At 40.4% G+C, this 25,296-nt stretch overlaps 2 protein-coding genes across 2 annotated transcripts; one reads left to right on the forward strand and one right to left on the reverse strand.

Moving 5' to 3' along the window:
• Window positions 1-722: 722 nt before the first annotated feature.
• prpf8 (pre-mRNA processing factor 8) lies at window positions 723-18,837 on the reverse strand. The gene is made up of 43 exons (XM_042486225.2): window positions 18,632-18,837; window positions 17,599-17,719; window positions 17,318-17,486; window positions 16,943-17,107; window positions 16,587-16,805; window positions 16,275-16,487; window positions 15,880-16,005; window positions 15,596-15,701; window positions 15,012-15,202; window positions 14,776-14,895; window positions 14,468-14,657; window positions 14,083-14,202; window positions 13,528-13,662; window positions 13,230-13,359; window positions 12,892-13,088; window positions 12,467-12,673; window positions 11,448-11,611; window positions 11,208-11,334; window positions 10,674-10,866; window positions 10,312-10,499; window positions 9,897-10,135; window positions 9,521-9,667; window positions 9,176-9,386; window positions 8,880-8,996; window positions 8,520-8,767; window positions 8,238-8,417; window positions 7,970-8,105; window positions 7,645-7,814; window positions 7,290-7,419; window positions 7,030-7,176; window positions 6,717-6,877; window positions 6,366-6,557; window positions 5,641-5,878; window positions 5,351-5,479; window positions 4,940-5,053; window positions 4,654-4,827; window positions 3,914-4,107; window positions 3,536-3,775; window positions 3,218-3,359; window positions 2,982-3,122; window positions 2,713-2,852; window positions 1,769-1,971; window positions 723-1,368 (listed from the first exon to the last, which is right to left on the reverse strand). Exons 2-43 carry the CDS (start codon window positions 17,705-17,707, stop codon window positions 1,214-1,216), a joined length of 7,017 nt encoding a protein of 2,338 aa, XP_042342159.1. The 5' UTR covers window positions 17,708-17,719; window positions 18,632-18,837; the 3' UTR covers window positions 723-1,213.
• A 1,513-nt stretch (window positions 18,838-20,350) lies between these two features.
• Window positions 20,351-25,295, forward strand: LOC121943554 (arsenite methyltransferase). The gene is made up of 10 exons (XM_042487097.2): window positions 20,351-20,525; window positions 21,240-21,373; window positions 22,233-22,383; window positions 22,463-22,599; window positions 22,708-22,777; window positions 22,870-22,951; window positions 23,050-23,181; window positions 23,766-23,908; window positions 24,554-24,676; window positions 24,927-25,295. The coding sequence occupies exons 1-10, from the start codon at window positions 20,490-20,492 to the stop codon at window positions 25,002-25,004; spliced, it is 1,086 nt and encodes a 361-aa protein (XP_042343031.2). The 5' UTR covers window positions 20,351-20,489; the 3' UTR covers window positions 25,005-25,295.
• The last annotated feature ends 1 nt before the right edge of the window (window position 25,296 follows it).

The raw sequence follows: 25,296 nt of genomic DNA on the forward strand, positions 1-25,296 counted from the left end.
TACATTAGTAAGTTTAAGACCAATTTTCTTATAAACTTAGAGAAAAAGTTAGATTATTCATGTCAAATATTGAAAAAAAACAACCCCTTTCAGAATGAGACAAATGGAAGACAATGGACTTTTTGTATTATATAAGTATCCATTTGGTTTATCAACACAAGTGGGAAATATCTGGCATTTCTGTTGTTTTCAGAGCGTTTTTATCTCTCAATCTGCATTTGATATTCCACTAACTGGATCCCTATCATGACAAATTTAAAAATAATTTAATAAATGGGAATAAATGTTTATTATTTTGAGATTTTAAAATGCATCTTTATAAAAACAAAAAAAAAAAAATCCTACTTTCTATGTCTGAGCATTTTTCAGATTTAAGATTATACCAATTAAAACCTTATTTTCGGATTAATGAATTCAGTGCCTTCTTAGACTTTAAGTATCCACAGGAACCCTAATAACACTTTAAGGCAGTTAATCCTTTAATGTCAGGCCTTACTTTCAAGTGCCCAAATTGCTGATGTGTGCTTGAGAAAGTTCACTGAAACCACGTTGAGTGCTTTACAGACACACACACACACACACACACAATAGTTTCTGCAGAGGGGAAGCAAGCCAAAAAACTTCCCCTACACAGTCAAAATAAACAAATGCTTCACTTCTCTTCTGCATACACAGTTTTATCAAGCGCTCAGACTGACAGCACTTAACACTATCACATGATAAATGTTTATAAAAAATGATCTTTATTTAAAGCCAAGCTACGATGTCACAGGATGCACAGAGGTAACATAGTAACGGCATTACTGGCATCAAAATACAACTTTCAATTTCATTTCTCAAAGGGCTAAGTGGGAAATTGTGACTTCATCCTTTTTAAACAATGTAAAACTACCAAATTTTACCCAAAGTTTTGTGTACTGAAACTACACACAAATGCACAACAGATGTATCACAAGCCACAAAATCAAAGACTGCAACTTCTTGAAGAAGCTAGACTGTAATGATGGAGGTGAGAGTGGGGGAACAAAGAAAACAATTGTAGAAAATGTCATACTTAACGTTCCTTAAAAGGTCCTAAAGCCTTTACATAAAAAAATTCAAACATCACAGTTAAATGTGTTCAGCAGAAATATTACAAGGTCTGTTCTCGACTGGCTCCACATGATTCGGACAGAGCTATCTACAAAATATGTGGCAAGCAGGACGTCTGCTCTCAGGCGTACATGTCCTCACGGTCTGCGTTATAGATCTCACCCTCCTGCAGTGAGGCAAAGTTTAGGAAGTGCGAAGGCCGGTGGACTTCATGGTAGAACTCCTTGGGGTTTGCCAGCTGCAGGTCGTACTTCATGTTGGGATCGTGGCGCACACCTGGAGCAAGAGGAGTTAACAGAATGATTATGTGTTAGTGTCTTAATAAGCCACTGCTCATATAACATTTAAATCTATTTAAATTTAATATAATTTAAATTTAAATAATTTAAATTTATCTAAACAAGATAGTGCACATTAGTCCGAGGACAGAAAAGGCTATTTGCATTTCCAGATTATAGTGATGGATTTTTTAACTGTGAAGCACAACTGCATCATAAAATCAATCAAACTGACACACAGATTGGAAATATCGATGTACTGACCTCTGTCACCTATTAAAACAAGCAGCGGTACAGACGATATGACAAACCGCTTTTTAAAGCAGAATCATTTGGCTCATCTACTAAAAAAGTAAAATACAAGCCCCCTTATAAATTTAAAAACTATGGCTACTGACCCATGAAGTTGTAGTTCCAGGACACTTGTCCAGGCACCATGAAGAAGCCGAGGAAACGGTCAGAGAGCAGCATCTGCACTCTTTCATAGTGAGATGGCAGGTAGCCTTTAGGGTTGTTGCCCTTGTCTGTGTTCTGCCGACCCCACTCGTAGCCACTGGGTGTCAGCTTGTAGGCTGTGAGCGTGCAGGAGCCTGGGGTGAAGCTGAAGAAAAAAAAGAGGTAAAATGCATTTTAATACCATTCAGCTGAGAGCCATCTATGTTATATGATTAAAACAGTTACAAACTCAAAGACAACAAAGGAAAACCAAGATACTGTTTTTAAAATATCCTGTAGCATTTTTTTTTTTCAAAATAAATATTCTACTTAATTACTGCATCAGTTATCAAATTTAAAAAGTAACACAATTACTTATTTGACAATTGTACAAGAGCCTTTTTCAGTGCCAGGATTTGGGGGGGTGGGGTTGCGCATTATCAAGCTTTTTTTCCTTCGTTTGTGCGTTCTTTTCTATCATTCTGTGGCCCCTCTCTAAATTCAGAGATTTTTGCTTGTCCACAAATGTAGCACGGGCAAAACTCTTCATGAGTTCATTTTCTCCTCAGCAGCCGTTTATGGAGTTTGAGTGGCAGGGTCGATAATGGATCAGTCGGTCGAGGAGCTGCTGTAGATGCGAGTAATGCAAACTTTGTGTCACTTTCACTGCGCCTGACGTTCTGCAGCTCCATCTGCACTCTCAGAGAGTGGTGCAATGAAGAACTGTACTGTGTAGGCTTTGGCTTATATTCCAATGCAGCACTCCTAATGAACAGTCCAGCTCCCAAAATAGAAAATCAATACACAGATGTGATCAGTGTGGCAGGTCGCCATAAATAAATGAATGTGTGGGGAAACCCTGAATTTCTGAGTGACATCTGTTTACTACCTGTATTATGAAACTCACCTGCAAGTGATGATGATGGTTTTCTCTCCGTCCCAGGAGGGGTTGTCAGCCATGACCTTGGCATGGGTGGTGACGTCCTGTGGGGACAGCTGGGGCGACTCATTAGGCTGGGTATGGATCCAGCCGAGGGGCTCCATTTCCTGTTAAGGGAAAGAAAAGGGTTTAGAATTGCAAAAACGCTCTTTAAAACAGTCACAAAGCAGCGAGCATCCATCATAAGATGGTAAGAATGATCTGTAAGGTTCTCTCAAACTGCATGTGTGTCTTACTTTAAGGTATTCATGACCAGGCAGCTGGTTGGGCAGGTGGACAGTCTGATGTGTCCCCCACTGTGGTACCATGACGATGCAGCGGATCTCCTTCACCTGGGGGTTGTCTGGTGGACTGGTGCCATACAAGTAACCTGCAATCTGAACAACACATGACCGTCAGTATCTACAGACACCGTCCGTCTCTTTATTTTGGTTTAATGAGGACTACTCAGGTGGAAATGTCCCCTGCACACCTGTGCTCGCAGATCTGAGATGCAGATGAACTTCTTGAGGACGTTCTTGGGCAGGATGTAGGTGTAGCCCGTCTCCTTGATGTCGTCAGATGACACGTAGATGTGGTTGGTTCGGAGGTGGAGGTTGGCAGCAGATATGGCCCTGACAGATGAGGAACAACAAACATTAAAACCAAATGGGAAACAAAAATTACAACTCCCTAGTTACTCATTTACTACCACAAGTTACAATGGTTATTCTTCTTTATGGATCATTGACTGATTCCTGAGTGAAGACACACCTCAAAACAAAGTCTGGAATTCAAATAAACTCCTTACCTGACTCTCCACTCAGTCTTCGAGGAGAAGGTCTGGGTCTCGTAGTTGGAGGTGGTGGAGGTGATGATCTCGTCACCGTGTTTGTTGACAGTTCTTGTCTGTGTGGCCGTGAGCTGCGACTGCTCCTTAGTCTGCTTCTCAATCTCAGCAATCTGCTGACGCTGTTGTGACGGAGCGGAGATCTCCATACCCAGGATGATGTCACGGATCTCAGACTGGGTCAGTGAGGCCACATTCACACTGAACGAAAACAAAAGAAACATTGACTACTAAATACAAGTCTAGCTTTACTCTGTTCTATTATGTTACAGAAAATTTGTCCAATGTCTTTCTGAGCAACATATTACATTTATATTAAGTCCATGAATGAATACATACTTGTTCTTTTTGCCATAATCTGCCAGAATGAGATCTTTGAGCTGCACTTCCACCTTGATCCACTCCTCGTCAGTGAGCGTGGGCCAGATGTGATGGGGCTCGGTGATAGTTGTCTTGTCAGGTTTCAGGATCACCTTAGCGCGGTCGTTGTTTACGTGGAGCGCTCTGAGGATCAGGATGAGTCGGGAAAAGGCCTAGAGATCGGGGCATACCACCAAACACAAACTATTTACATAGAGAATAGTTTGATGTAAACAAAATAAAATTCACCCTGATGAGTTTTGCTGAGAAATCAGATGGATCTGCTTCGGTATACTTGACAACCACAAGGACAAGTTTGTTTTGTAACTATTATTTTTAGTAGATGCTTTCTAAAAGCTTGGTATGTTATAGTTTAGTCGCAGAATCAAACAAAAAACAGGAAAAGTTACTCAGAGAAACGATACATCGATGTAAATAAGGTGTAATCTATTTAATTATCACTACTGATGTTGCTGTTTTTATTTCATATTTAATATTATAATAAATGTTGTTTTTTTTCTCTTTTTCTTTACAATTCTAAAATGTTTATATTTGTATTATATTTAAGTGAGTTCTTCCTATGTCTTTTGACGTTGTTTGTTTATATGGGGGGGGGGGTACCATGTTTAGTTGTCTTTGAAAATTATGCTTCACAATAAAACCTTTTAAATCATTTACTCCTGTACTCCTCTACTCTTGTGGGATTGAGTAGAACTCACTGTGTAAGACGAGATGGTCTTGAGCCAGTCGTCGTAGAGGTTGAACAGCACCATCTGAGGCTCTGTGGCCTTCAGGATCAAATCTCCAAACTTCTCCACCTTCAGACAGGCCTGGAAGGGCAGCTGCAGCTCAGAACCTTTGATCACAATGTTCGGGAAGTCGAGCAAATGGACCTGCACAGAAAGAACAACAGCATTACATCTGGAAAGGAGTTCACAACTTTCAGGAACTACCGATGACCAGTCAAAGCTTATTATACCAGTTGTTAGTATAAAAGACTCTTACCTCCAGAGGGTCAAGCATGCCCTTCCTGGTTACAATGATCTGTTTTGGCTGCTCTTCCACAGGGAGGGAGCGAATCAGGGCAGCCACTTCTTCAGCTGTCTTCCATTTGGCCAGCTGCAGGGACAAAGCAAGAATAAAGTGAGATCCGCAGGAAGGTATTCATGGAAGGTCATTCTAGCAGCTGTATTTCCAATTTAGTTGCATTGTTTCTGTTATATAAAGGAGCTAAACAAACATGGAGCAGAACACAGACCACATACAAAAATATAATCAAGAGGCCTTATTCCTAAACAAAAAATTTAAAAAAATTTACTACAAACATCAAATAATTGAACATAATAAGAATCGAAATCAATACAAAAAGCAGGGGTAGTGATAACAAAAGCAAGGAGTGGTGGAGCAGGTCCGCACCTGTCCCAGACGTTTCTGTCCGGCCCACACAGATGTGTGAATGATCTTGAGGAAGAGCTGACCCGTCCTGGGGTTGAAGATGAAAATAGCTCCATTGATGGGCTTCGTAGTCAAGTTACCCTCAAAGGTCTGTTGAGATGAACAAAAAAATACATGAGACTATACTCACAGGATATTTTTTTATGTTCCCTTGGAAAAGCAACATATTAAGGTACCGAATTTACAACATAAAGAAGCTTTAATTCCAAAACAAACGTGCACTGTAATGGCACAACAACAGTCAGCCTCACCTTATGAATGGTGACTCGGTACACGTTGGTGTCATCTACAAACCAGATGATCTGGTTGGAGAAGAGTTCACCGTAGTTCTGTGAGGACAAGTAGGGCTCAGTGGGCTCAGAGGAGTACAGCTGCAGACCTTTGCGGATGCGCTCCCTGAGCACGTACAGGGCGGGGTTGGCCTTCATGATCTTGGCCATGGCCTGCTGGATCAGAGGCTTGCTTCCAGGGAACCAGTTCCCATAGGCACTACGGTGGAGATTATATGACAACTTGAGTGAAATACTAAATTTTGGTGTTTTTTTTTTTTTTTTAACCAATATTTCCTCTGCTGACCACAAGAGAAAAATACTTCATGGATGTCTACCATGTCTACCAAACACTATCTGAGCTGATGTAACTTTCTGTTGCAGACAGTTACATTCATGTTTAACAAGTTAGGAAGTGATTGTGAAGACTGCCAAGGCACCTGCAGGACGTAGTTGTTGACATGAACACGTGGGTGCCAAATTCCAGGCAACACTGTTAACTATTTGTATGAGAAATTTGTTTTATTTTTGCATACATATTTTACACTGGGGTTCACTTTAAAATCAGAAAGAAAACACTGTTGCCTGTAGTCAAGATGACTAGCAAAATTAATTTAAGCACACTATTTTTATATTTCACTTTTACATCAGTCTGTTAATACATGCATTCACTCTGGTCATGTATTTATGTTTGTAACAATCCTAACCTGTGCAGGTTGTAAGCCAGATCGATGGCAATGAGCACCCCGGTGGGTGAGGGGTAGATACTCATGTTGTCGGTGGTGTAGTCCAGGAACTTGGCCCTGGCATAGCGCTCGATGTCATGTGAGTCATAGTCACCCCAGCGCAGCTGGATGTCGATCCAGTACTTCTGTGTGGTGGTGCTGTCCATTACATCCCTGTAGGAAGCAGGTGGACATTTTAATTTATCAAAGACTAGATAAAGGGCCTTGAAAATGCTTCATCAAGACAGAGTTCACAAAACTCATTTGTCCCATTGTTGGCAATCTGAAAGTAAAAATATATATAGTCACGTTAATATACTTTAAAAGTCATACTTGGAGTCAGCGAGCAGAGATGGCCGAGACACGTTCCACTTGTATGACGCAAAGAGAAGGATGTCTGCACAGGATGAGTTCATCTTGTACGACTTCCTGGGGTGGATGGTCTCCTTTTGCACCGTCTCAATCTCAAGAGCATCCAGCTCCTGATCAAACACCTGAAAACAAAAACAGAAAAATGAATCACTCACAATCAGTCAATAATAAAGCTGGTAAAAAGCCATGTCAAGAACAGACTGCAGCTTGTTATATTTCTGCTATCATAGTGAGTAAAAAGCTAGTCTGTAACAAAGTTAGAAAAAAAACCTACCTGACAGAGATCCATGACAATGCTCTCGTGAATCTTCTGCCACAAGTGAGCCCTGAAGATCTGAATAAGGGAGATCTTCAGTGTGGGGATCTTGCCATGCATGAAGATTCCCGTCAGGTCAAGCTGTACCTGGAAACCCACGTACACCTACAGACACAGGAGAGAAAATGAGGGCCAAGTCAGACATTTTTAAACTTTATCTATGGGAACATAAAAATCAATCCATCTGGTTAAAGACATTTACAAATGGTTGTACTAACGTTGGCTCTGTTGATGGTGGGCGACCACCAAAGTGTGAAGCGACGGTTGGGAATTTGGTTCAGACCAGACCTCTGGGCATTGGTCAGCTTCTTCCATTTCATCGACTCCTCAAAGCCACTGGCCTTTTCCCTAAAGCCCAGAAATTGAGACAATTGACGCTTTTAAAAGACAGAATAACACAAATACACAACCTGAATCAGTTCTGTGGAAGAAAACATTTGATGGTGCAAAATAAAGAAACATAAAAAGCACCGCAAGTGTAAAAGTATTTTGGTTGTGTAAGCATATTCTTCTTTTAGATTTGTTTGAAACCTAAGATGATCAGGAAAAGTCCTAATATGAAAGAGCTCTCACCAGAAGAGACCCTCCCAGGTGGGGAAGTAAGTGCCTTTGAAGAGTGTGTGCTCCAGGATGCCCTCCACACCACCCAGAGCCTGGATCATGTCCGTACGGTAGTTGTTCAGGTTCCACAGTTTGCCATCATGCCTCTGGTGGGTCCACCAGAACGGATTCTGCTTCAGCACCTGCACGCAGTCAGGACAAATTCATTAATAGATGAATGCGTGTTGGTGCAAAATGCAACAAAGGTCAGTATATTTACATGCAAATTGTAATGATTTTTGGCATGTTAGTGTTTGAATTAAACTCGACATAACTGATCCCTGGTGCTTCATCATACCTGGTACTGTTTGAAATCTGTCCTGACTCTCCAGCCTTTGTCATAGGCCAGTGTGTGCCTGTCCTTCTGGAAAAGTGTGTTGATACGAGGGATTCCTCTGTCCCAAGAGTCCTCCAGATCTTCCAGGGTCAAACGCCTGAAACACAAATAAACCCACTGCTATTTACATTGTCAAGTTTCAGCTCAGGTTTGTTAAAATTAGTACAATAAGTGCAGCACTGAACAGCACATCCTTAATGTCTAACATATGTTATTATTGACAAAATACCTGTTCTGGGCAATGGCCTCCTGTCTTTTGAGGGCGTACTCGGCCCAGACCCTCTGGGAGTCAATGAACTCGCTCTCCCATGGCTGAATGTAACGATACAAGTTAGGAATGAGCTGGTCCTCTTCGTGGCTCATTCCAGACCTGAAGTGGGTGATTCCCACATCTGTCTGCTTGGACCACCTGGTGGAGAGAGAGAAAAATAACGCCAAGTTTACTTAAACAATATACAAAATAATATAATGACCAGAGATGGAGAGAACAATGGTCTGCATGCTGACTTACCGCAGGTCTGACTGTGGAATGAGCACGTGGCCCATGGACAGCATGCCGAGGCCACCCAACTCTTTGGGAGTGTAGAAGACGACAGGTGGGAAGCGGCTAGGCATTTTGGAGTTCAGGCCGATCTTGATACGTGTCTGGATCTTGTTCTCGCACTTCACCAGCAGGTCTAGGAGCTCCTGGGTGTTGACCACAGCCTCACGGAAGTACGTCATCAGGCCAATCAGAGCCGTGTTCCATTTGTTCACAATCTGGAGGTAAAGACGGGACACACTGGTTTATTCTGACATTGCAATGATTACTTTTTGTTATTTTTTAACATCACACTACTTGGTACTTTTTGGCAGATGGTTGTCTGCTGACCTTGGTGAATGTGGTGGATCCAGAGGCCATCAGGATCTGACGCACTCTGTTGTGGAAGCGCTGCATCGATTCGTCGTCCACACGCAAGAAACACTGCGCTGTCCTCTCTTTGGTTACCTACAAATGCAAATACAACATGGGAACTTAAAAACAGGAATATGACCATTTTAAGAAAAATGCCAGTATACAAGTTTCAGTACTGTAACACGACTAATAGTATTAGTTGTCACAAACTGTTTAAGGGAAGTCGTTAACAGATGCACAGCAGTCCTTTATTTTGGGCATCAAGTCCTCACCTCGTTCTGCAGATTCCACACACCGTCCTTGTGGGTAAACTCCTCATAGCTGGTGCGGCACTTTGGCAAGATGCGGCACTCAAAGCCACACATGTTGAAGAGCAGGTTGGGGTTGTCTTTGCTGTAGACCGAAACAAAGCTGTTCTCCCACTGGACTGTGGTCACTGATCTGGGCAGGCGGTTCTTGATGTCCCAGAACACAGCACGTCCACTGAGAAGAATAAGATCGCAAGAGTTATGTTTCCTTATCTGGTAAAATAAGTGCAATGTTCAACATAGATTAAGATTTTGTAATAAAATATACTACTACTAAGAGGAGAGTCAAAATCTTGAGGTGGAACTCACAGGTTAACATCGTGCTTCATGAGTCTCATGCGGGCATCACGGGGCCAGCACTTCTTGTTGTTATAACCCACTATGTTCTCGTTGTTGGGGTCTGGGTGCTCAGTCAGGTACCTCTGAATCAGATCCCTGGCCTCGTCAGCAGAGAACCTGGTGGACCCATGAAAACGCCATACAATTAACAGAAAAACTAACTTTTCACTCTTGTTCAAAAATCTGTTCTTTTTGGCAGCAAAGCTAGAAACTTAAGACTATTACCAATATTTAGTGGTTTAAAAAAATAAGGTGGTTTGTTTAACTCATGATGTCCATCAAAGCTTAAGTTTCCAAAGAGCAATACGTTAGGGGTGTATTTATTATTTTGGGGAGTCGATCTCACCTGAAGAAGATGTGGATGCGGTCGATGTAGCGGCAGTAAAGTCGGATCGGGTGGGCGCTCTCTGTGGGTGTGTCTTGGAAACTGAGGAAGTCGTTGGGCATCTGAGGTGGGCCGGCCATCTCACTGGCACGGTGCAGGCCCAGCACCAGCAGGTCCATCACCAGGCCGTAATACTGAACAATGAAAGAGGCAAACTGGAGCCCCCTGATGATGCCGTAGGAGTTGGTGTGGTTCATATCCTGGATAGACAAGAGACAAGAAGATAACATTTAGATCAAATATCAGTAAAAATGTACTGCATCAGGAGCTTCTTAAACAATAAGTAGCTAGATATGATTTATATAAGAGTTTAAGGAATGATCTATAAAGATAATATAGAAATAAAATAATATTTGAAATGATTGCACGTGTTTACCTTGTAGTTGATGACCACGTTGTTCTTGGCTGTCATGTAATCGGCGATGTTGTGGTCAACAATGAGACGCAGCAGCCTGTTGAGCAGGGTCAGATCAATCTTCTCATACATCTTCTCATAGCGGGACTCCAGCATCACGTTGCACTCTCCCTCTGCAGTCTCCCAAACGTCCTGCAGGTTGTTGATGCCTGAGGAGAATGAACAAAGAGATGTTTGACTTTTGATCCTGCTTCTTCTTTGATACATGACAGGGGTCATCAGGTGCATGTCATCAATAAAAAATGCAATTTAATTTGCATACTGAGGTATTACACAATATGATCATACATTCATAAGGTAAAACTTCTGTTATTGAGTCTGACCTTGGCACCACTTATAGACCAGCAGGGGTGGCGGTTCAGTGTCAGCAGGTTTGATCCAGGGTGGGAAGAGACGTCTCTTGTCCGCCTCGTACCACAGGTACTGGTCAAGGTAGGCATCTGTGATCTTCTCCAGGGGCTCCACATCATACACAGGCACCAGGTGACTGTACAAGTCCATGAACTCGATTCCCACCTGCAAAAGAAGAAGTGCATCTGAGACTGACGGGAATCAAATATGATGGTTAAGACATTTCCTGTGGTGTTTTCACAAAAATGAATGATACTGACATCAATACTCAGTTAATTTGAGAATGAGGTCTCAAATATTTTTTTCTGCAAACAATCTAATGAAGCAAGCACTGTGAAGAAAAGAGGGTTTTAACTAAGAAAAAAATCACATGTGATGCCACATATCTTATGTTTATATACTGTATTGTTAGTAAATGAACCCTATACTGTCAACCAATGCTCTGCCATATTTACCAGCAGATGCTTCACTGTTAACTAAAAGTATTTGTACGTCTTGGTCCTGACCTCTTTGAAGGCTCTCTGGGTGAGCAGGTGACGTTTGATCCTGGACAAGGCCTCGTGAGGATTGTCGTACGCCTGTTCAATGAGCCCCAGCTCCTCCCTCTGACTCTGGTTCAGACGAGACTTCACGCTGGAGGACACCGAGACACAAACTTAATATGTAGAAAGCAATACACTTGCAGGTTGTGTTACCTGGAGTGAGGACATTTATGGTAGAGACTTTCATGTTGAAACTGCATTTACCTGTACGCCTCTTTGAGCCTCTCCAAGGCCAGGATGAGCAGCTTGGTGTCGTGTTTGTAGGACAGTGGAGGGAAAGGGATGGGCGAGAACCGCCGACTCTCCAGCCAGTGAACAGTGGTGGTGTAAATGGCTACCGCCTCTTCAGCTGTGATGTAGGGGCCGTCCTGTCGGCAGAACATGTACACTTCATTAAAAACATGGCAAAATGTGATAGTTTTCTCCCTCATCCCATCATGTTAATTTTTTTACTGTAGGTTGTATTTTTTATTTTTTAACTTTACTTTATCTATTTTCCCCTTAAGTTTTGGATTTTTCTTTTCTATTTTTTATTTGTTTGGGTTTTTTTTAAATGAATCTTATTCATTTTTATTTTTTAAATTTTTTTCAATTATTATTTCTCACTTATTTTTTTAATCGCTATTTCTACTATCACTCTCTCAATGTACAAAGGTATTTACTTATCTATATTTACTCATCTGGAAATGGGAACTGAAATTTAGACTCTCAACTACTGATTCATAAATGTCCTGAAAATTTCAATGTCCAAAACTGTGGGACAAAAAGGGGAGAATGGCAAATACTAATATGGGTGTTAAGCACAACTTAACATAAAGACACATTGAAATGGTAAGACAGTATAAATGACATGAAGTAATGTCTGAATGGTGAGGAGCCAACTGCAGCTGCAGCTGGCAATAAATAAAAGAGACACCATTCATGTTAATATTCCTCCAGTTCTTACGCACAGGCAAGCAGACCAATGCAAGTGCGCCTTTGTAAGAGGATGTCATTAAAATCTTAAAATTGAATTTGTTAAGTGCATTATATTTTTGCTGAAAGGCAGGAGGTTGATGGTCAGCCATACTTATTTTACTTGTTAGTAAATGCGGTTGTGGACAATTTCTTTAAAGTCACTGACCCAAAAGCACACACAGTCAGTTTATTAATACTGACTGTGGGGAAAAATGAACACAAATAGAGATTATTTCCATTTTGAGCTGTCATTTCCTGTGTGTTACCTTCAGGTAGTTGTGCTGTCTCTCCTGCTCAGCTTTCAGGTACAGACGAGTCAGTCTCCCCAGGTTCTTCTTGCACACCGTCTTGTCCACAGTGGCTCCACGGCGAATACGCTCACGGTTGTAGTGGGCGGTGTTGGTCCACCAGTCAGCTTTAGCCTTCACATAGCGTAGGATCATGTTCTCAATGGGAGTGGGCAGGCCTGGCACCTTTAATGACCGGAGGATATGACAAATAATTCATTAATTCTTGCTCAACCTAAAGTGGCACAAATAATTTTGACCCGTATTGCAAACATTTCACCACTTCAAGAGCTGACAGCTCTAGCAGTCTAAGCAACATGACATTTGAAGCACTTGGACTCCAGCACTTCAAGCACTATACATTTTACTTGATAAACTGGAAGTGATCTCTGTGATGCACTGACCTTCCAGGGGATGTTGGCCTTCCAGCACCTCCAGGACTCACTGAGGTGCTGCAGGATGGTTCTGGCCTTGTTCTGTTTGATTCCCTCGGGCATCATGTCCAAGATGTCATGCATCACAGCAGCACGCAACTCCAGGTCAAAGTGAGACTCCACGCGCTGTTTGGTCACCGTCTTAGCTACGCCCTTGGAGTGACGTCCTGTTGGAGCAACCGAAAACTGTTATGGCTTAAATGTTTTTAAGTTTCTGCAGATGCAAACCTCTGTGGTTCATACCGTTTTGTTGCTGAAATAATGGCATCACCAGAACCACAAGAACATGAGACAGTGTATGAGCGTACCTTCAAACTGCCTGGCCAGCAGATTCCCCAGCCACCTCTCCAAAAGCGGAGTGATCCCTCTCATGAAGAACAACCACACTCTCCAGCCGGGAGCCCAGAAGCCACAACCTGGACCCTTGCCCACGGGACCCTGATCAAAAAAACAAATTCAGACAGAAATCACAATGAATTCAGACTTCAGGATACGAGGTTAAGACCTCTTTCTGCAGTCTGTGAAAAGAGCTTTTGATGGACAACAAACATAATATCTCCAATACTCCAACAAATGTCATATCCAATACAATGTGTGTTGACTTACAGTATTGAACCGGTAGTAGATGAGATGCTTCAGATCTTTGCACATCCTGATTTGTCTCATCAGCTTGTACTTGTAGCGGTACATGCCTGTCAGCTGACCCACGTGAGCGAAGATGTACTGCAGCCCATCAGCCAACTACAATACAGAGGCAAAATTCTGGGATTAATCGAGTTTGACGACTGTTAAATAATTCATTTACAACTACTGCCAAAAAATCACCGCCACTGAAACGAAAACAAGAAACTGATCACAGTCTCTCGAGATCAATAGAAGATGAACTTTACAGAAACTCTGCTTAAAAACAGTTGTCACAACTGAAAATCTACATGTTTTACATTGCAAGTAGTTTAGATGTGTTAGCACCCTCATTCTGCAGTTTAGCCCTTTTACTTGAACTGCAACAGACAACACTCAAATTTTCTGTGGCTTTCTTTTATTTGTCCCGTCAGTACCGTCGATAAAATTACACTTCCTTGAGTTAATGAAAGAATGCAGGTGTAAGTGTACCTCTAATACAGAGGGAATGTGCTGAGAAAAATGTGTTGCTAAACTAACCTGGAAAGCGTCGACATTTCCCAGTCTGTACTGCACGTGGCTGTCCACCACAAGCTTGCTGAGACGCAGCACCTCTCTGCACAAGTGAAAGGCATTGCCGAAACGGGACTTCTTTCTTTCCTGGGGGACAGAAACACAAACAGTTGTACATCAACACTGGTGAAATAGAGTGCCCAAATACAATTAGTCATTTTTAACAATAAAAACAGAGCAGAATCCCCATTTTAACCTTTATGCAGTTTAGATTAACTAAATTTGGAGCTTCAAACTGTCACTTTTGTTATATAATGAGAATATTGTAACATCAAAGCAACATTTCACGAACAATCCTGTTACTTATTTAGGCATGGTACTACAACAGGTGGATCTGTACTGGAGATTGTACCTTTGTGGTCAGGGTCTTGACGGGCTTCAGGTTGAAGTTGTAGTCAAGATGCAGGTAGTTGAGGTTCTTACGGTGGATAAGCAGATTGAGCATGTTGTAGCCCTGTCTGCAAACCTGCAGACCCACCTCCACCCAGTCCAGCTTAGTGGACTGAAAGAACTTGGTGGCCTTGAAGGAACGGAATAAATACCTGAAAGACAACAGACGCAAAATCTTAACGGGAAAAAAATGATGAGCAAAAAAAACAGCTTTAGTAAGGATGCCAGTTTAACAGGAAATCAAGATATGAAGTATCTAATGATGCTCACCTCTTCTTCTGGGCCTTGGGTGGTCTGTGCTTGAGAGCATTGAGCACATAGTACTTGAGCAGTTTCTGGTATGACACACGCACTTTCACTGGCTGTCCTGCAGGGCAGTGCTCACGGTACCTGTAGAATAATGAAACACCTACCATTTACAACGTCTCAAAAATTATCAGTCTGTTTGCAATCAGTAAATCACAACACATTTAGTCTCGTTACAAAAATGTTGGGAGTTTGCTCACCAGTTCTTGATCAGCGGTATATCAATGGCACGCCTTGTGCGGCCAGATCTGAGGTTGAAGGGTCTCGGCGCCCACAGCAGAGCGATGCCATTGGCTGTGTTGTCTGTGTAGAGCGGGGTCTCTTTGAGGAAGGGCTCCACATACTCAGGAAGCTCAAACTCTTCATCATCATCTGGCAGAGGCTCCTGACTCTGCAGGTGCAGGAAATTACAACAAGAATTTAATGGTGAGTTGATGAATATTGACTTGGAAATAAACAGCTAAATTACAAAAAAAAAGATATCTCAAACATTTTCATTTTGATGGAGTTTTACCTCAAATTCATTTGAAGTCGAAATTTAAGAATATTTAGAAGCAATGTCTGAATGATAAAGGCCTAACTGCTAATGCAGCCAGTAATAAATAAAATTCACCATTCATTTTAATATTCCTCCAGTTCTTACGCACAGGCAAGCGGACCAATGCAAGTGCGCCTTTGTAAGAGGACTTTAACCAGAACTTCACATGATTTGTTATGACGGAAATAAATTATTCTTTTCAGAGCTGTCAAAGATGGACAATCAGCCACAATCCTCAAGACTTACCTTCACAGAGTGTCTGTGTGAAATGGGGTTGATCAGCGGGTCAAAGTAGAACGCTGGGAGATCTGGATCCTCAGTCTTGATGAACACCACATTAGGTGTATGATACCTGCAGAGGTGAAGTCATGAGTATCTGCTCAGTTCTTACAGTCAATGTGAACGATATTAGAGCAATTTTAGCAGTTGGATGAGACGGTCAGGGCATTCAGCCAAGTTACGTCTGAATATTGAATTTGTTTTTTAATGACCTGCAACTTTAAGAAATACCTTGTTTGCTAATTTCTTACCAGGTAAGATGCACATGGTGCGGCAAGTTGTTGTACAAGTAGGGGAAGGCGATTTTGTACTCTGTCCTGATAGGCTGTCGGATGATGATCTTGTTGATGTCATTGAACTCATTCCAGTCTTCATCCCTGCAGTAATCACAGAAAGGGATCAGCTGAGGCACAGATCATCCGGCATCTATTCTTAGTTTGTTTTGTTTGTGTAAAACAGGATTAACAATCAAACAATTACAAGAAATGTGCTTATTCTAAAGGCAAAATCATTAAACAGTCTAAGAAACGTGATAACACGTGTGAGCAAGCAAGTGGTGGTAATTCCAAGTGAGTTCCACAAACCAATAAAAATAACAGTGTAAAATCTGTATGTCAGTATTTAATTAAAGGCACGAGGTCCTTACTGGAGGTTGATGTCCCTGACCAGAGGCTCAAACTTCGGCCCCCCAGGGATTGCCATATTCAAAGCCTTGGAGGTAAAGAAGGCTTTGAGGTCAAACAGATAAAAGTAATTGAAATCCACCAGGTCTGTGAGGAGCTGATTGGCCAGGCGGTACAGTGTAGACATCATGGGCAGTGTGAACTGCCAGCGACGGTAGGTGGTGCCATTCACAAACCTGAAGATGGTACAAATGAATTGTTGTTTTATTCTGCTAGCAACACATCAGCTGTAAAACTTAAAATGTTTGTCTTTAAAGAGTGACATGATGGCTTACTTGGCAGTGTCTTTAAGAGGCTGGTGCTCATAGAACCACTCCACAACTGAAGAGTCCTCCTCAGAGTCCAGCTCCATCTGGATCGCCTCCAATGGTTCCACGTCAAGGATGTTGTCAGCATAGTCTAGCGGCGGCTCCTCGTCATCAAATGGTGGAAAGCGCATACGCTTGAAGTGCCGACGATCACGCTTCTCACGTCGCATCATGATCCACATGGTGCTGGAAGGAGGACAAGGGATGCAGATGATTGGAAATATCTTAGAAATATACATGGGTATAATGCCCTTTGTGTGCATTTCTCACACAAGTGCCATGTACTACAGACATGATAACATTATAGGATCACACTCTCTTACCCCCACTGGGCGATGTAGACTGGCTCTATGACCCAGGGGATTTCATTCACAAAGGAAATAGCTCCAGTGATGTGGTAGAGGACAGGCACGTCTCTGATCTGTTCCCAGGGCATGGGCATGTTTTCCAGCAGCTTCAGTACTGCATGGGGCATGTACTTGAGGGCACTAAGGAACAAAAAGAAAAGATACACAGTGAGTTAAGGCAGTGGTGATGAACCTTTTTAACCAACAAGCAAATATATATTTTTTTAAAAATTTAAAAAAAGGAAAAATGAACAAAAATTAACAGTTTAAAGCTTACATGTGCATTACATTCTATCTAGAGTACATCTACAGATGTTAGTCAGCTAAAGACTTTTATGATCAATTTTTTACCCAAGGTAGACCCTCTTGTCATGGCGAAACTTTCTGTTGGTCATGTCTCCATGGTCCCTGATAATCTTACGGACATGCTCAGGTGGCATGTCTTCCTTCTGAGCATCCACAAAGCCAAACTTTCTCTTTTCTGAGTAGCGCTTTGCCTGCAACTGCTGCCATTTTCTTGCTGTAGAATTAGAGGACATTTAAAACAAAATTACACATTTAAACATGTCCATTTGAGATATGACATTATAGTTTGAACCATACCAGGAATGTGCTGCATTGAGTGAACATACCTTTCTCCTGCAGTTTTTCCTCAGACATGTAGTCTGGAACGGGCACAGGTGGGGGTACACCTGGTGGCATCCCTGCAGGGACCCCTCTGTAGGGGAAGGTAGCCGCCATGGCACCTCACCACTGAAAGAACACCAGACAAAGAATTTAACTGAATACTGCCCCTAAAAATATTGAAGCAGTGTAATCACATTAACTTTAAAACGTGATGTAGATTTATTTGTTTTATTGTCCTGCATACAAAGATATAAGGGGTGCCCTTTATAGTTAAATGACCTCCATTTATGTTTATTTCTTTTGATTGGATGACTATAAAATATTTTAGTTATGTTTTAGAAGGGAACCTTTGTCGTGGCTGAATTTGTTTGTCTGGCCTGGGATAGAAGGCAGCGAATAATGTTTGAAGACTTAACAGTAAGATAAAATGTATTTTGGATTGATCACTGCAACAATATTGTTAAGTTTTCTTGTAAACCCATGAGAGCTGAGCACATGTTTGTGTGCATGACACAGAATAAAGAAATTAATCATAACATAAGAGCCAGACTGTTAAACTATACACTTTTAAATTTGAACACAGTTACCCGCCTCGTAACGTTACTCCAAACCGCGCACAAATAAGGAGAAATCGCTATATATTACAATAATATTTATGGTGGATTTTTAACTCAAACTGGTACTGGTCTCTTTATGCAATGACTGCACATTATCTTGACTAAAAATGCTAACATAACCACTACAAGTTGGCTAGCGGTTAGCTAACATGGCTTCCCGTGCGGCATTAACTGTTACGTTATGTACAACTTTAAAAATAACAGAGTTGATTAATTGCCCGTTAACTAAACTTTACAGCACAGATTACGATTTATGCACTCTTTACAATACGCTACACACCAAGTTTGCAAAGCATTAAATGGACTCTATTTGTTGATTAGGCCAAACGTGGATGAAGCGGTGAGCTAGCCAACTGCTAAAACTAGCATAGCGGCTAACGACTCATTGATAAGTAACAAAAACGTTTAAAACACCACACACCTCGCTACCTTCACTCCCCGTGTGATTTCTTAACGTTGAAGACAACCGTGTTCCACTAACACTCGGCTACCACAACATTTCTGTTTCACAGTTGTTGTTTTTTCCTTTTTTTCCGATTCACTGTTGTGTTGATTCGTCTTCACAAAACTGGATCACGCACGACGAACGACGGCGGCCACACGATGAACGCAGTTCAGCGGAAATCACAGACAAAAGATACGCTGGATATCAGCACGTCGCTCCGCAAAAGAGATAGGGCTTTACGTCGAAAAATACGCAAACCTTGGATGAGCGCAATTTTGTAAGTACCCGGATGATTCCGTTTCCGGCGCACTACTGCCTCCTGAAGTGTTGGAGTGAAGCCTACAGGGTTTCAACAGTATACAGTATATCTTTAAATTAAATATCAGCAGTGCTGTGGAGTAGCCTAACTAGTTAAATGTAACTAGTTACAATAATTAAAAATATAAAATAAATGTAATTAAATTACAGTTACTAATCAACATGTTGGCGGTTGCAAAGGGAATCCATAGGGGAAAAAAGATTTACAGTAAAAACTTTATGTCAAATAAAGCATTCATTCTATTCATTATTAACCCTGAGGGCCCGCTTTAATACTATATACACTCGTATCACTTTGTGCAAAAAAATGCGCTTTTCAAAATCATTTCAAAATATTAATATATTTAATTTATATTAAATAATAAAATATTTTACATTCATGTTATTTTCATTTTTCATTGAGTTTTTAAACCAACATCAGCCCTAAACGTAAATATCAAATAATGATCAATTTTCAGAATTTTAACCCTTTAAGTGCCAGGTTTTTGTCATGATGCCACCATATTTATTTTTAGATGAAAAACAAAATAACAAAAATGATTGCTGAGCTGGAAATTTCAAGATCAAACTTAAATGCAACTTTCCACAATTTATACCATATGCACAAACACAGGAGAAATTTAAATAGAAGAATGAAAAGCGCGTAAAATGCGTTAAATAGTCCCTGGGGGTTGAATTACATATTAGCAGTAGTGGATAAAGTATCTGAAAGCCGTACTTGAGTAAAAGTACAGATTTCTTACCAGAAAATGAATTAGTAGAAATTAAAGTCACCTATTAAAATATTTTACTTGAGTAAAAGTCTTAAATTATCTGATATTTACTGTACTAAAGTATCAAAAGTATCAAAGTGTACTTAAGTAAATGTACAACTAAATACAAAATCCAAACAATTTATCCACAGATAGAGCTTTTTAATGCCAGACCACTTTTCCATGTCTTCATGAATGAGTTCTTACATTTCAAGAAAGCAGTAAAATTTACACAGACCAAACAAGCCTTGCATGTTTAGAGTAACATTCATGGATTATTTTCTGAATAGACCTTGGCCTCCTAATTTTTTGTTGTTTTCTGTCATTTATTTTATTGCTATTTTGTTTTGTTTTTTCTTTGTTTTTTTTTCATTTTTTTTCCATAAGATTTGTATGCCCAGTCCAGTATTATTTTATATCAACTTGATGTAATGGCCAGGATTTATTTCTAAGTAAATAACAAAATCCAGTTTTTCCTTCATCCGTCCGTCCGTCAACTGAAATACCCTATTTACTTTTTGTTTACAGAATCACTTTGCTTTGTGCTTGGTGTTACGTTTATTTCTTTGCTGTGCTGTATGCTTTTATTCTGAAAAATAAGATTGGCCGGAAGCGTAGAAGTCGCTCATCACATCCAGAGAAAGAAAGAGAGGGGCAGGTCATTACCACTGACACGTTATTTGTCATTCATAACACGGAGCGATTCTACTTCACATAGCTAGTTTGGAGGCTCTTTCTATAGTTTTGAAACACTGTCGGAAGTAATGGCGACTTGTAACGACGTGCGGGAAAACGTGAAGGTATTTCAGTCTGTTTCAGACTCAGACTTAAGTCCTCAGTCCAGAGTTCAGTTCTGCAAAAGCAGCTCTGACATTGCATATCAGCACAACAGTGGTTCAACCGTTGATTTTCCTGAAAGTGAAAATACTGATGTTTCTTCAATCAAAATCACTGTTGTATGTGATCATCTAATTAAACCTGTAAAGAAATGTAGTTTACACTTTAAATCACGTGTAAAGTAGGGGTCGACAGATTATCAACCTGGCCGATTATTGGGACTGGTATATGGCATTTTGCCGATTATCTATATCGGCATTTTTATTTTAATGATCGAATGAAAGTGCAAAGAAAGTGTCAACATGGGAGGAACTTTTACTTTTGAAAAACCGCAGGGAGCTAGTTTTACTTATTCATTTTTTTTAATTTTAAAGTTTCACTTGACAATAGAAAAAAACTCAGTTGTTGGGAACTTGCTGTGATGATATTGAAAGTCTGGGTTTTAATTAAACATTTGCCAAAGGCATTTAAACAAAGTTTCGTGTAGGAGTTTGTTATATTCCAAACTCTAAAAATTGACAGAAAGATTTTCAATTTTATTGTAATTGCATATCAGTTACAAATATCAGTTATCAGTCTCATTAACTACTAATAATCAGTATCGGCCCTGAAAAACCAATATCGGTCGACCCCTATTGTAACTTGTTGACCACACATGTTGACTGTTATACCTGCAGAAGTATTATGGCAGCAGACTGGAGTCCTCAGCTGATTTGCAAACAAGTGCAGCTTCCTGCAGTTTTTCTTGCCGCCCAATGCCAACGAGTGTCACTGAAGCACTGACCCTGGTTCATCCGGAGGTCACCAAGAGGTACTGTGTGTTATCTCACTTTTACTTTTGCTTCATATACATCTTTAGCGGTGACTGAACACTGGCACACAACTCTCTCACACACATGTCAACAGATGATCTTATTTGTATGAGAGGTGCTGAGTGAGGTCTGCAAACATTTCTGCCTCACTTGCTCTAATAAACCTTTCTGTGAACACATTGGAGGAATACACTTATTGCTGCAAAAAACATTGTGTTAATCATCCTGTATTGCCCAGGGTGCCGAAATTCCTACATTACTCAAATATATAACTTATTTGCTTTAACCTAGTAATGGATCAATACAGCTAGCAGAGGAAATTATCACAGTTTCATATAATTATCAATTTTCATACTACAATATACCTTTAAACCAGTATATTGCTGTAACCCTTCTCTAGAGCTCTCTCTATAACACCTGTTTGCTTCCCATTATTGCACATTGACTACTGATACACTACTGATACTGTGCAATAATGTAAATTCAGCCAGTGAACCTTTCTATTTATTATGAGTTTCTTTTTTTACTGTTTACTGTCATCATCCATCACTAAGGTGCAATATCAGTATATACGAAACTTGGCAATATCTATACTTGCTATGTGCAGTAATGTGCAGTAATGTAAATCAGCCTGTTTATTTGTCATATTTTGCTTTTTCTACTGTTTGCTTATTATGTTGCATTGTGGGTTTTTTTTACCATTGCTTCTTGTTTTGCACTTTCCACCATGCTGCTGTAACGATGCAAGTTTCCCGCTGTGGGAAAGGATTATTTTATCATATCTTATTTTATCTTATCTTATATCATCTTATCTTGGTGGTTTTGCACTGTTACCATTAAAACAACACTTTTCTCCAGATTCTACGGCTGTGGTCTTCCGTTCCCAGCGAAGCTTGAGGGCTGCACAGTCCTGGACCTCGGCAGCGGCTCTGGTCGAGACTGTTATGCCTTCAGTAAACTTGTTGGACCGAGCGGACATGTGACTGGGGTCGATATGACAGAGGAGCTGGTGATTACACATGCATGTACACACACCGTTTCACATCTGATTTCCTTGCTTTCTAATGATGTTTCTTACATTTCTTTAGATCGCAGCGTCTCGTCAGTACATCGAGTATCATCAGAAGAAGTTTGGCTATGAGAAGCCCAACGTGACTTTTGTCCAGGGGTACATGGAGAAGCTCAGTGAAGCTGGCATACAGAGTGACTCAGTGGATGTTGTGCTGTAGGTTTAAAAACATTAATATGATTCTACATCATCTGTCAGTGGTCTGTTACAATAAAACAATTTTGATTAGATAAACAAAACTGTTTTTCTCTCTCATGTATCCAGATCCAACTGTGTAATCTGTTTGTGTCCTGACAAAAGAGCAGTGCTGCAGCAAGCTTACAACGTCCTAAAGGTTAGTCCAAAGAATTTCTACCAGCTTACATCAATGTGTATAAAGAACGATGTACACTGTTTTTGTTCTCATCATGCTGTTTTTTTTTACAGGAGGGAGGTGAACTGTACTTTAGTGACATGTACGCCAGTAAAGTCATTCCTGATCACATGAAGAAAGATACAGTCCTGTGGGGTAAAACAACATCACAACATCATCTAAAATTCAGTGTGAAAGATCAGAATCCCTGCACCGCTGTCCTCTGGTGTGACCTTTTATGTTCTCGCCTTTAGGTGAAGGGATGGGTGGTTCTCTGTTTTGGCAGGATCTCATTTCATTGGCTCACAGCGTAGGTTTCAGCACGCCACACCTTGTTTCAGCCAGTCACATCGTGGTCCACAACTGTGAGCTCAAAGCAAAAGCAGGTAACAAAAAGGCAACACTGACTTTCAGGGTTCCCACGGTCATGAAATTCCTGGAAAAGTTATGAAATAAAGAAAACTATTTTCCAGGCCTTGAAATGGTTTGGAATTAACAGAATGTTTTGGAAAAGTTTTGAATAAACATTGTTTTGGCTATTGTTTAAATAATGGTAATAAAATTACCAAAGCATGTCTAACATTATGCAAAATATGTTGTATTTAAATTCTAGTGCAGCACCGTGTGACTGTTGATTGGATCTTGGTTTTCTATTCCTCAAAAGGATGTTTTGTGAAGTTTACTTATATGGCGGCCTGATCTACTGACGTATGATAGAAACAAGAGCCTGCTAGTTAAGATAGCAGCCAATAGCTGTTTGTTTATTCACAAATACGTGGGAAGTGCGTGTTTATAGGTCTACCCTTTTAAAATTACTTAAATAAAGTCACGGAATCAGGAAAAGATATTATAGAAAAGTTATGGAAAAGTTTTGAAAATTCATTGGTAAAAATATGTGGCAACGCTAAACTTTTGATGATATGCAAAAATAATTTTCACCCTACAGCTGAGCCAGTTCTTCATTTTGCAGGTGACATCAACTACACTTCAGGCACTTACCGGCTCTTTAAGCTGCCCAAAAGTCCAGCCTTGTCTTGGGCAACAGTGACCTATAGAGGAACGGTGGCAGATTTCCCAGATCAGCTGGACTTTGATTCCTCCCACTGTTTCAAGGTAATATAAAACTTCTACCCGAGAAGGCTAACCAGGACAGTATTTAATTGCTTTATCACTGTTTACACAAGAGCATTTACTAACCTGTGGCTTATATTTCGAATACAGTGCCTTGCAAAAGAATCCCCTCCCCCAACATTTGCCACATTTTTTTCAGTTTTGTAATAATGGATTTAATGGTCTTGATGGTGCCACTTGCATTGTAGTATTGCAGCTTCTGGGGCCTTTCATGACAGGTGCACATATAGTGAGACTGCTCACAGCTAAACTTTATTTCAGTAATTAAATGACTTCTGAAGGTAATTTTTAGCACCAAAGCATATTTAGGAACTTAACAGCAAAGGGAAATACATGTACATGCATCACCTTTTAGTCTTTTTTATTATTATAATTATTAATATTGTTATTTTAGACGTGTTTTTTTTCATTTTACCTCAACAATTTTGACCATTACCTAACGTCCAAATTTAAAAATCCATTTAAACTACAGGTTTTAATGCAAATAAAACTGAGTCAATATTTTCACAAGGCACTGTAATAGGAAAAGTGGATCTATATGTTATACTTTCTTCATTTTAGAGAAAAAAAAGTCCTATATGTTCACATTCAAACATATATTTTTTTAATTTATTGTGCTATATGCAGAAAGATGTGGCAGTGGAGGTAAATGGAGAGATGGCAGCAATTCTCCAGAGATCCCGTTTCTCTTCGGATTTCATCATCCAGACTTCAGACCGAACAGAGTCCAGCTCAGACTCAGCACCACAGGTAACTGATGTTCTGGGTTTATTTTGGCTAAAATGCTTTAATTTTGCAAGGTTCAACTACTGACTGCATTCAGAAAGAGGGAAGTTGAGCCACATTTTGCATGCAGGAATCAAATAACCACAGAGTAGCCTAGAGTCACAAATAAAAGAACCCTTTGTTGCATCTCCACAGTGAAAACTTTGGTTGTAACCAAAGATTTGTTTCACTCTCATGTAACAATGACTCTACAATTTCTCCATTTGTTCCTCAGTACTGCCACCTCAACCCCTTTCTGCTGGCTGACAGACTGGGAGCCTCAGTGAGACAATGCTCCAAAACAAGCAAATAGAGATGCAGCTCATTTAACTGTCCCAAAGAACAGCTAAAATAAGATTGTAACAAATGTTTTTAGAGTTTGATTAGTTGATTGTAATAACATTACAGACTAATTATTTATGTACTCGTCATCACTTACTTATAATATTATGAACATTACGGTTAAGAGCTGTTTAACAGGATAATACTGTCACAGTGATATAACAAATAAGTGTCCAAATAGTAAAAATATACATTTTGTACTAATTGTTTTAACTTTCTAAGCTTCAAGAGATAACATAACAATTAAAGCATCTTGCCAGTGT

Source organism: Plectropomus leopardus, chromosome 6 (genome assembly GCF_026936395.1).
Source record: "Plectropomus leopardus strain MGB_pleo_1.0 chromosome 6, ASM2693639v1, whole genome shotgun sequence".
NCBI lineage: Eukaryota > Metazoa > Chordata > Actinopteri > Perciformes > Serranidae > Plectropomus > Plectropomus leopardus.

Excerpts from the sequence above, each read along its gene's own strand:
- prpf8 (XM_042486225.2), bottom strand. The coding sequence starts at position 17,707 with ATGGCGGCTACCTTCCCCTACAGAGGGGTCCCTGCAGGGATGCCACCA. Across the intron at positions 13,360-13,527 it reads TCTACTACCGGTTCAATACT|GGTCCCGTGGGCAAGGGTCC; the intron begins GTAAGTCAACAC and ends TTTTTTGATCAG. Across the intron at positions 7,420-7,644 it reads ACCTGGGAGGGTCTCTTCTG|GGAAAAGGCCAGTGGCTTTG; the intron begins GTGAGAGCTCTT and ends TCTGGGCTTTAG.
- LOC121943554 (XM_042487097.2), top strand. The coding sequence starts at position 20,490 with ATGGCGACTTGTAACGACGTGCGGGAAAACGTGAAG. Across the intron at positions 21,374-22,232 it reads CATCCGGAGGTCACCAAGAG|ATTCTACGGCTGTGGTCTTC; the intron begins GTACTGTGTGTT and ends ACTTTTCTCCAG. Across the intron at positions 22,600-22,707 it reads GACTCAGTGGATGTTGTGCT|ATCCAACTGTGTAATCTGTT; the intron begins GTAGGTTTAAAA and ends TCATGTATCCAG.